At 46.8% G+C, this 10912-nt stretch overlaps 5 protein-coding genes across 6 annotated transcripts; all 5 read left to right on the top strand.

The window, feature by feature from the left end:
- The first annotated feature begins 171 nt into the window (after nt 1-171).
- LOC120452389 (probable dimethyladenosine transferase) lies at nt 172-1414 on the top strand. Its single transcript, XM_039636604.1, has 3 exons — nt 172-326; nt 389-1101; nt 1194-1414. The coding sequence occupies exons 1-3, from the start codon at nt 269-271 to the stop codon at nt 1341-1343; spliced, it is 921 nt and encodes a 306-aa protein (XP_039492538.1). The 5' UTR covers nt 172-268; the 3' UTR covers nt 1344-1414.
- Nucleotides 1415-1704: 290 nt separating this feature from the next.
- LOC120454263 (transmembrane protease serine 9) lies at nt 1705-4520 on the top strand. The gene is made up of 5 exons (XM_044006459.1): nt 1705-2124; nt 2197-2790; nt 3291-3403; nt 3463-3733; nt 3787-4520. The coding sequence occupies exons 1-5, from the start codon at nt 1754-1756 to the stop codon at nt 4373-4375; spliced, it is 1938 nt and encodes a 645-aa protein (XP_043862394.1). The 5' UTR covers nt 1705-1753; the 3' UTR covers nt 4376-4520.
- Nucleotides 4521-4615: 95 nt separating this feature from the next.
- Nucleotides 4616-5835, top strand: LOC120452388 (venom protease). Of its 2 annotated transcripts, XM_039636603.1 has the most exons (3): nt 4616-4822; nt 4878-5148; nt 5203-5835. In XM_039636603.1, the coding sequence occupies exons 1-3, from the start codon at nt 4726-4728 to the stop codon at nt 5789-5791; spliced, it is 957 nt and encodes a 318-aa protein (XP_039492537.1). In that variant the 5' UTR covers nt 4616-4725; the 3' UTR covers nt 5792-5835. The 2 variants fall into 2 exon arrangements, with proteins under 2 accessions (XP_039492537.1, XP_039492536.1); XM_039636602.1 differs by having other exon boundaries at nt 4878-5835.
- Nucleotides 5836-5974: 139 nt separating this feature from the next.
- Nucleotides 5975-7395, top strand: LOC120452037 (serine protease snake). The gene is made up of 4 exons (XM_039636089.1): nt 5975-6206; nt 6314-6587; nt 6686-7001; nt 7074-7395. The coding sequence occupies exons 1-4, from the start codon at nt 6122-6124 to the stop codon at nt 7347-7349; spliced, it is 951 nt and encodes a 316-aa protein (XP_039492023.1). The 5' UTR covers nt 5975-6121; the 3' UTR covers nt 7350-7395.
- Nucleotides 7396-7577: 182 nt separating this feature from the next.
- On the top strand, nt 7578-10853 carry LOC120454556 (NAD-dependent protein deacetylase Sirt7). Its single transcript, XM_039639947.2, has 2 exons — nt 7578-7944; nt 8165-10853. The coding sequence occupies exons 1-2, from the start codon at nt 7786-7788 to the stop codon at nt 10313-10315; spliced, it is 2310 nt and encodes a 769-aa protein (XP_039495881.1). The 5' UTR covers nt 7578-7785; the 3' UTR covers nt 10316-10853.
- The last annotated feature ends 59 nt before the right edge of the window (nt 10854-10912 follow it).

Below are 10912 nucleotides of genomic sequence, written 5' to 3'. Positions count from 1 at the left end.
TTTATCAAAAAAATTTTTAAATAATTTCTTACTTTTTACTTACTTACTTACTTATTTACTTTTTACCTTTGAAATTTCATCTAACATGGCCTACAGCTTGCGGTTAACATTTTCTGTTAACTAGAAAGTTATCGCTTTGGTCGATGAGCTATCGGCTGTTAGCTAGCAGTGCACATGTTGCCGCCGAAGAAGAAGAAGCACACTCAAAACAAATAAATATTTTGAGCAATTTTTTAATTTTAAAAGCAAGAAACCAGACCCACCCAAGATGCCCAAGGTCACGAAGGAAAAAAAGAGTCGCATTCATAATGATGTGCAAAAACAGGGTTAGTCGGTGCCATATCCAATCAAGAAACGAACTTGAAATCCGCATATACTGAATTTATAGGAATCGTTTTCAACAAGGACTTTGGCCAGCACATCCTGAAGAATCCCCTGGTGATAACCAGCATGCTGGAGAAGGCCGCTCTGCGAGCCACCGATGTGGTGCTGGAAATCGGTCCTGGAACAGGAAACATGACCGTTCCGATGCTGGAGCGCGCCAAGAAGGTTATCGCCTGTGAGATTGACACCCGTCTGGCCGCCGAGTTGCAAAAGCGTGTGCAGGCCACTCCGCTGCAGCCGAAGCTCCAGGTGCTGATCGGTGACTTCCTAAAGGCGGAGCTGCCATTCTTCGATCTGTGCATTGCCAACGTGCCGTATCAGATCAGTTCGCCACTGATCTTTAAATTGCTCCTCCACCGACCACTCTTCCGGTGCGCCGTACTCATGTTCCAGCGTGAATTCGCAGAGCGATTGGTGGCCAAACCGGGTGACAAGCTCTACTGTCGCCTGAGCATCAACACCCAACTTCTGGCCCGGGTGGACATGCTCATGAAGGTGGGCAAGAACAACTTTAGGCCGCCACCAAAGGTAGAAAGCAGTGTAGTCCGGCTGGAGCCAAAGAACCCACCGCCACCGGTCAACTTCACCGAATGGGACGGACTCACACGGATTGCCTTCCTGCGCAAGAACAAAACGCTGGCGGCCACCTTTAAGGTGACCTCCGTTTTGGAGATGTTGGAGAAAAACTACAAACTGTATCGCTCCCTCAGGAATGAGGTAAGTCTAATATTAATACTTTTCCCTACATACCTACATTTAGGAATATGTATGTGTGATTGCCGAGAACATAAACATTTAAATTCCCCCAGCCCGTTGAAGATGACTTTAAAATGCAGAACAAAGTCATTGCCATCTTGGAGGAACAGGACATGGCAACAAAACGTGCGAGAAGCATGGACATCGACGACTTTATGCGACTCCTGCTGGCTTTCAATTCAGCGGGCATTCACTTCAATTAGTTATATTTAATATATAGATCGTTAAACTTTGTACAATTTAACAACATTAATATAAATGTTAAGCCAACGAACTCTAGTTATCTCAGCATTTGTTAGCCAAACTGGTTTGCATCTAGTACAGTAGTTATTAACTAACAATACCAGCCACAGTCTGACATCTGTTACTTCCTGTTTTGAATGATTATCTGAACATCATAATTATCATAATATATATTTAACTATGAATGCCTTATTTTTGGGCTGAATTAGCTATGAATCTCTACCGTGCTCCGTAAGGTATAAAGATTAGAAACAGCTGATCTTTCTCAGGTCTCGAGAGCGGCGTTTTCAAAATGCGCAATTAAAAAGTAGATGATTAACTTCGATCAGATCAGTTGCCGGCCGATCGAGTTCCGCTGCAGTTCAATAGGATGGCAATGCAATCGCTAGAATTGATACTACTGCTAGTGTGTTCACTCAGCAGCAGCAGCCTTGTTCGTGGCCAAAATCCGGATGCAGCTGTCCAGCTAGCTTGCAACAAATTTAAGCAGATTGTCTTCGAGGAACGCGTGGCCTTCAGCTTCTTTTTCACCGATGCTCCCATCACCTACGAGACAGTTGATTCCTGCCATGGATCCAGACCCCTGATTGTGGACGGAACTCCGGCGGAACCCAAGGAATTTCCATTCGCCGCTCGCCTCGGCCATCGGATGGCTAACAATGAAATCAAATGGTTCTGTGGCGGCACCCTGATAAGCAATCGCCTGGTGCTCACAGCGGCTCACTGCTTTTATTCCGAACAGTAAGTGTGCCATTCTAGTTCTTAAATTTCCATATTCCATATAATGTAACCAACTACATTATATTTCTTCAGCGGTGAGGTCAATGTTGTGCGCTTGGGTGATCTGGAGTTCGATACCGACACGGATGACGCTGAGCCAGAGGACTTTGGCGTGCTCGCTCTGAAGGCACATCCGGGTTTCGAGAATCCCAAGCTCTACAATGACATTGGCATAGTTCAACTGGATCGCGAAGTCAAGTTCAACAGGTACAAGCATCCTGCCTGCCTGCCCTTCGACGACGGCGAGCAGCACGAGTCCTTCATCGCCATCGGCTGGGGCCAGAAGAAATTTGCCCAAAAGGAGTCGAAGAAGCTGCTGAAGGTTCAGCTGCAGGGCTATAAGGATAGGTGTGTCAGCAGCGTGGATGTGAATGATGAGCTGCCCGATGGCTATGAGCCCAAAAGCCAGCTGTGCATCGGATCGAGGGACAACAAGGACACCTGCAACGGAGACTCTGGGGGTCCAGTGCTCGCCTATCACAAGGATCTCGCCTGCATGTACCACGTAATGGGCATCACATCAGCCGGCATCACTTGCTCCTCACCCGACCTTCCAAGTCCCTACACGCGAGTCCACTACTTCCTCAACTGGATCAAGGGCGAGCTGGCCAAGCAGACGCAGAGAACCACTTGATTGATTCCATATATTCGCTTAAATTCTTATACTTAAGACCACATCTGGGTTCTGAGAAAGCCAGAAATATATACAAGTTATTAATTAATGAATGTAAATCCACCGGCTGTATACATTTGCATTTGGGCTTGCTGGGCAAACCGGTTTTGGTGTTGGATTTGAATGAAATTTTCAGGTTTTCATTTCCACAGAACTTTTCACTTGTTTTCAAGTCGTGACAATGCATCAATTTTATTATGATCTACCCAATATTTTTAAATATTTAAATACCGGAACATATTGATTTCATGTTATTTGCCTCCAAACCGGCTTTCATTTCTATTGATTTTCTGCTTGCGTAAGCCGAGAGCAAATATTAGTGCATAATGTCTTATCAATAAAGTCGAGGCTTTTCCCGCTTTTTGCCAGCTCTCCTGCGGAGATTGCACTTTAGCAGGTGCAAAAGAGAGGATTTTGTTTATAAATAAATATTTTAGTAGCTTACTAAACGTAGAGGTAGCCACACGATGAGCAGCGCGATCTTCGGCAAGGTTGTCCAGCTGGAAGCAGCATTGTTGATTCTATTCGTCGCTTGGGTGCCGGCCCAGGATGCGGATATAGTCAGGAGTAGGTGCATCTTTGTTCGAAAGGAACACATGCCTCGAATACATGTTTGCACTCCACAGCGTGCACTGCCTACAAGAGAAGCGTTTGGGAGGAGACGTCCGAGTTCAGCTTTCTGATCGAGGATGCCCCGATTATCTACAAGACCCTGGACAAATGCACCAGCTATGCGCCGCTTATAATCGGAGGAGGACCCGCTCTGCCCAAGGAGTTCCCACACGCTGTGCGCCTGGGCCACCAAGATGACAATGGTGAGGTGGACTGGTTCTGCGGCGGAACCCTTATCAGCGATAGACATGTGCTCACTGCAGCGCATTGCCACTACTCAGCACAGTTCGTACTTTTCTTATCACTAGATTCCTACAATAACTATGGGATCTTTCCAGAGGATCAGTGAACATCGCGCGTCTCGGAGACTTGGAGTTTGACACCAGCAGCGACGATGCGGATCCGGAGGACTTTGTCGTGAAGAACTTCACCCCGCACCCCGGATACAGCTATCCGGCCATTTACAACGACATTTCCGTGGTGAGGTTAAGTCGACCCGTAACCTTCAACGAGTACAAGCATCCGGCCTGTCTGCCCTTCGACGATGGGCGTGCGGTCTCCTCTTTCATAGCCATCGGTTGGGGTCAGCTGGAGATCGTGCCCAGGACGGAAAACAAAAAGCTACAGAAGGTGAAGCTCTACAACTACGGAACGCGCTGCAGGATCACGGCGGAAAGGAACGAGGAACTGCCCGAGGGATACAATGCCACCACCCAACTGTGTATCGGATCCAACGACCACAAGGACACCTGCAATGGGGATTCCGGCGGACCGGTGCTCATCTATCATAAGAAGCACCCCTGCATGTACCACGTGATGGGAATCACCTCCATCGGAGTGGCCTGCGACACACCCGATATTCCGGCCATGTATACACGGGTTCACTTTTACCTGGACTGGATTAAGCAGCAGCTGGCCAGAAATTAGGAAGGATATTCAAATGGGGAAATTGAAAATCCACAATTCTGTGGGTAAATTATCAAAAGTGATTTGACTAACTTCAGTTTTTAGTACCAACATATTATCAAAAGCCGTAGTAAACAGAAAATAAAGTTGAATTCCTCTTGCAATAAATATTAATACATGTTTTCTAGAAAATTGCTTTGCTTTGAGTACACAGTTAATGAGCAAATGTATATAAATACTTATCAACAATAACGCTTATTTTCCGGGAATGTATTGATTGTCCTGAGATTTTACTAAACAGGTCGCAAAGAGAAGAAAATGATTTTGAATTATGATTCCAGTTGTTCACTTAACGCCGACGCAACCACACGATGAAGTACCTAATCTCCAGCAGAATTGTTCTTCTTGGAACAGCATGGCTCGTTTTCTTAGCCGAAGTGGTGGCACAGAATCCTGTTTTACCAAAAAGTGGGTTCTTAATTATTTAAAATGAAATCGTGTACAAGTTTGTCGCACTCCACAGTCTCCTGTCTAGTGGATAAAGAAAGTTTTCGGGAGGATATATCGGGGTTTAGCTTCCCGATTGACGCTGGTCCGATCTACCAGACCCTGGACAGATGTATGAGCAACACTCCTCACATAATCGGCGGAGGACCCGCTTTGGCCAGGGAGTTCCCTCATGCCGCTCGCCTGGGACATCGAAGCGATGCGGACCAAGTGGATTGGTTCTGTGGAGGAACACTTATCAGCGACAGGCATGTCCTCACCGCTGCCCATTGCCACTATTCCCCACAGTACGTCCTCTTACCTGGTAATATTTCCAGTTTTCAAATATGGAACCTTTTCAGAGGTTCAGTAAACATCGTGCGCCTCGGAGACTTGGAGTTTGACACGGACATCGACGACGCGGATCCGCAGGACTTCATCGTGAGGGATTACACAATGCACCCCGAATACTATTATCCGGAAATGTACAACGACATATCCGTGGTGACGTTGAGTAGACCCGTAATCTTCAACGAGTACATACAGCAGGCGTGTCTGCCCTTCGACGATGGGCGTGCGGTCTCCTCCTTCATAGCCATCGGTTGGGGCCAGGTGGAGAGCATTCCGAGAACTGAGAACAAGAGACTGCAGAAGGTAAGGCTATACAACTACGGAACGCGCTGCAGGATCACTTCAGATAGAATCGATGAACTGCCCGAGGGATACAATGCCACCACCCAACTGTGCATCGGATCCAAGGAGCACAAGGACACCTGCAATGGGGACTCCGGTGGCCCGGTCCTCATCTGTCACGATGACCACCCTTGCATGTACCATGTGATGGGTATCACATCCGTCGGAGTGGGCTGCGACACACCCGATATTCCAGGCATGTACACAAGGGTGCACTTTTATCTGGACTGGATTAAGCAGCAGCTGTCCAAAAAATAGTAAAGCTGAGAAATTAGAAATGTAGACAAGTCACTCAAAAATCAAGATCAGCTTATCATTACAAATATAATTTGCATTATAGATATCCCAAATTAGTATGGAAATCATCTTCACCCAGTGAGATACAATACGAGCATTTGCTTACCCACTTATAAGAAGTATAAACAAACCGTTTTGTTATGGTATAATTGTGGAAAGAGCGGGGATTTTATTAGCTTTTAGCCGCTTTAGACCCGCCCCCAAAGGGGATTCCGCAGCTAATTGATCGGTTACTAATTGGGTGCCAAACCCGTTCGGATCGCACAGTCGATCACCGATCGCCACCTGAAGATGAAGATGTGGAGGCTGCTCTCCCAGCTGATCGTTCCGCTGGCATGTGTTTTTGGCCAGCAGCCGGATATGGATATTGTCAGATGTAAGTGGACAAAAAAGAAGCCATCAACGTGCAACTGGATTTTGTGTACCCTTAAGATGGTATCAGTCTGATTAATAATGTATGGAACGAAATTTGTCCAACTTCAGCTTGCACGAGATACAAAAAGAGCGTTTTTGAGGAGAGAATCGAATTCGGATTCCTGTTCCCCGGTGCTTCGATTGAGAGCCGGATCTTAGACAACTGCAGGAGTTACACGCCGCTCATCGTCGGTGGTCAACCGGCCCAGCCCAGGGAATTTCCGCACATGGCCCGCTTGGGGCGTCACCAAGATCCCAGCAGCCATTCCGACTGGTTTTGTGGTGGCGTTCTGATCAGCGAACAATTCGTCTTAACCGCAGCACACTGCTTGGAATCGGAAAAGTAAGTAGGGGCTTTTTCCTGGCCCTAGCATCGATTATCATAAAAGAATCATTAGTTTATTCAAGAAACACTTACTTTAATATGAAATATTCAATCAGGGGAGAGGTGAATGTCGTGCGATTGGGCGAACTCGATTTTGATTCGTTCGATGAGGATGCGGCGCCCAGAGACTATATGGTTGCTGGCTATAAAACGCATCCGGGCTATGAAGATCCGGAGTTCTATCATGATATAGGACTTGTCAAGCTGACAGAGGCCGTGCTCTTTGACCTGTATAAGCACCCGGCCTGCCTGCCGTTCCAGGACGAAAGCTTCTCCGACTCCTTCATAGCCGTTGGCTGGGGAAGCACTGGCCTGGCCATGAAGCCATCCGCCCAGCTGCTGAGGGTGAAGTTGCAGCGCTACGGATACGGGGTATATAAGATGGCAAAGGCCATTTAGAATATATATAAATCTAGCTTAAATATATATATATATCACCTTCAGGTGTGCAAGAAACTCCTTACCCGTCAGCTGGAGGAGTTCCCTCGAGGATTCGATGCAAATAACCAACTATGTTTGGGTTCCGAGATGGCTCAGGACACCTGTAACGGCGACTCGGGAGGACCGTTGCTCATGTACCATCGGGAATATCCTTGCATGTACGTAGTTGTGGGTATCACGTCGGCAGGATTGTCCTGTGGGTCTCCAGGAATACCCGGAATATACACACGCGTCTATCCTTATTTAGACTGGATAACCCGAACGTTGGCCACATTTTAAATTGTAGTTTATGAGGATCTGTAGAATGAATGAATGAATTCTTTACTAATTTGTGAAAAAACGTTTTTTTAATTACACGCCAACTACAGTTATTTGAAAAGCTTTTCCAAAACATTATAAAAGTCCCTTTAACAGTCCGATTAATTTAGAATCTCTGCTCAGTGGAAGCGATTCATTCCTTTGTCATCGATAGACCGAATCTATCGATGCGGTCATCGATAGTTGTTTACCTTTTTTTCCTAAAAAAAAGAAACATTTACAAAACAAAAGTCGTAGCTGGATTTGGATTGCAAATTACCAATGGCCAGAGGTCTAAATCCGCATGGCGCATAAGATGTAAGCGGACATCCTGCGCAGGATTCCACATCACACTTTCCCTTTCCTGGCTGCGGCGCACTTTAATTTGTCCCCGCATAATTGCCAATTGTGCCGGATCATGGAGAAGGATCTTGACGAGGAAAAACAGCAGGAGCAGCACATGGAGATGGAGCCCAAGCAGGAGATGGACGTGGCGCAGTCTTATATAACGCGGGCCAAGATGAATCCTGCCAAGAAGGATAACGAGAAGCGGCGACGCAAGGATGCCATGCGAAGGGTAATTAGTGCGCCTGTGTGTGTGCTTTTATACGCCTGCAGAGCGAGTTCCCATTTAAATTTTTATTTAATTACAAAAGTCCATTCCAAATACCAATCTTTGATTATCTTTAAGTGTCCAAAAGTATAAGCTTTATTAAATTATTATATGATAATCTACGGTCTGTAATTTAAGACATTTACGCCTATCAAGCCTATGCTAATCTATGAAAATGTTCCAGGTCTCGATGATACTGCGAAAATGCGACTCTCTGCGCTCAACGGAAGATCGACAGTTTTTAGAGAAACACCCGGACATGGTGAAGGCGACCAAGAAGCGAAAGGAGAGGGTGGAGATATACAAGGAGCGAGTGGTGGAACGTGAGGATGCACCGCACGTGATCGAGGCAAAGGTGGAGCAGTTGGCCAACATCATTTCGCAGGCCAAGCATCTAGTTTGCTACACGGGAGCCGGTATAAGTACGGCAGCCCTGATTCCGGACTATCGCGGGAGTCAGGGAATATGGACACTGCTCCAAAAGGGTCAGGACATCGGCGAGCATGATCTATCCAGCGCGAATCCCACCTACACACACATGGCACTCTATGAACTGCATCGCCGCAGATTGCTGCATCACGTGGTGTCCCAGAATTGCGATGGCCTGCACTTGCGATCCGGATTGCCGAGGCATTCGCTGTCCGAAATTCATGGAAACATGTACGTGGAGGTGTGCAAGAACTGCCGACCGAACAGCGTTTACTGGCGCCAGTTTGACACCACGGAGATGACCGCCCGCTACTGCCACAAGACCCACCGCTTATGCCATCGCTGCTCAGAACCTTTGTACGACACCATTGTGCACTTCGGTGAGCGGGGGAACGTCAAGTGGCCATTGAACTGGGCGGGAGCCACTGCAAATGCGCAGCGAGCGGATGTGATTCTCTGCTTGGGCTCCAGTCTTAAGGTTCTCAAGAAGTACACTTGGCTGTGGCAGATGGACCGGCCTACCCGTCAACGGGCCAAAATCTGTGTGGTCAACTTGCAGTGGACGCCTAAGGATGCGATTGCTAACATTAAGATCAATGGGAAATGCGATCAAGTGATGGCCCAATTGATGCATCTACTCCACATTCCAGTTCCCGTGTACACGAAAGAAAAGGATCCCATTTTCGCACATGCTTCGCTTCTGATGCCCGAGGAACTGCACACGCTCACACAACCTTTGCTTAAGAATGCCGATGAGGAGGAGGCCTTTACCACCACCACTGAGGAAACACAAGACTCCACTATCTCCAGCGAGAGCTGTAGTTATAACTACAGCGATCTGCCCATCGGCAAGGGTCCCCGCATTCGCACACCCATCAAAAATGGTCGAAGGGTTAAGACTAACTTGGAGCTCCGACAGAAATTCAAGCTTCTAAATGGCCAGGACGAGGAAATTAAGGTCGAGCAGGTGAAAACCAATGGAGAGGTTAAAACAGAGACCGACTCAATCACGCAGGAGTCGCCCATTAAAATAGAGACTGAAGTGAAGCTGGAGAAAACAGAGTGCCAGGACACCATTTTTCAGCAGGAGTTGCAACTTTTGGAGCTGCTGCCCAAGCTTGAACCACTTTCCCTCAAAGAAGAGACGGAGGAAACGCCGAGTAATGGTTTTCCAGAGCTGCCAAAACTAGTCGCCATTCAGAAAACTCATGCGGAAAGTTTGTCCGCGGTCCCAATTGAAACAAAACTAGAACCGCTTCAGCTGCCACCGTTGGTGCCCATCGGGGCTCCACTGTCCACACCGTTTGTTGAGCCCAAGCTGATCCTGCCACCTGCCTCTCAGTCGTCCACCATACAGATAAAGAGCGAGGGCGATGGTGAATCCAGCACAGAGAATGATAACGAAGAGGAGGAGGAAAGCGAGCTGGCCCAGGTGGATTTGTTGAGGCAGAACAACGATGAGGAGCTGCTCCGCCAATTACCCACCTGGTACGATGCCAAGTACGCGTACTCTGGTCTGCATAGCATTCTGATCCCACCACCAGCGGATCTCAATATTTGGAACTCGCAGGTGGTGCCGAACTTTGCGATGAACAGATCCGCTGCCGGTTGTTTCTTCTGTTTCGATCGGTACGCGGAGCTGGAGTGCCAGTTCTATCGGCGTTGGAACCTCAGTCAGCGCAAACACAAGAAACGGGCCAGGAGCGGTCGATTCGTGGTCTGTGAGTGCTGTCCAACTTCCGACGATGACGATGATTACGATGAGAATATATCCTTGGCACACATAGCAGCGGCAGAAACGGCGAAGCGAAGACAGCAGCTGAGCACAAGTTTTCCACGCAAACTGGCGCGAACCCAGGCAGGATGGTATGGCAAGGGCTATAAGAAAGGTCGGAAGCGACGGTAGACTCCCTTTTATGTACGGCCGTGATTCCTCCCTAAGATAAAAAGGTGGAACGATTAACCTCGAGTCAATGGCTTCTTGGAAACGTTTGATCTTATATTTGATATGAAAGAGCTAGCTGTTTCTTTTTTTACGAAAAAGATCGACCTGCCCTCACCGAGACATATGCTCGCTTCAATAGTATTTTAGGTATAGGATCATAAGTCATAGATAATAGTGCCAGCTAGAAAAGCATAGGGTTCCTTTTTATTTATACGTGTTTTTTAAAATACCCTATTTGTCTGTCCTTGATTATATTTATGGGTTTGAGTCCATTTTCGATATTTACTTAAATTTTAATGGGTTAATTGTATGTCACAATTATGTAACACTTGTCTCGGTATTTTGGTGGACTTCTTGCAGAAATATATCAGTTAAGTTTTGTCCCAAATTTGTCCTTGGTTTAAATTATTTATATAGGTTTTTACTTAAGAACGCTAACCTAACATCCGCCCCTACAAATGTAAGTTAAATAAAGAAACTAAGCATTATGGTATAATGACATGCTGTTGATTCTATTTGAAATCTTTTTCTCGGTTGCATTTCAGTTACTATAACCAA

The sequence above is a fragment of the Drosophila santomea genome, chromosome 3R (genome assembly GCF_016746245.2).
Source record: "Drosophila santomea strain STO CAGO 1482 chromosome 3R, Prin_Dsan_1.1, whole genome shotgun sequence".
Taxonomy (NCBI): domain Eukaryota; kingdom Metazoa; phylum Arthropoda; class Insecta; order Diptera; family Drosophilidae; genus Drosophila; species Drosophila santomea.
This window is presented reverse-complemented; position numbering and strand designations above follow the sequence as displayed.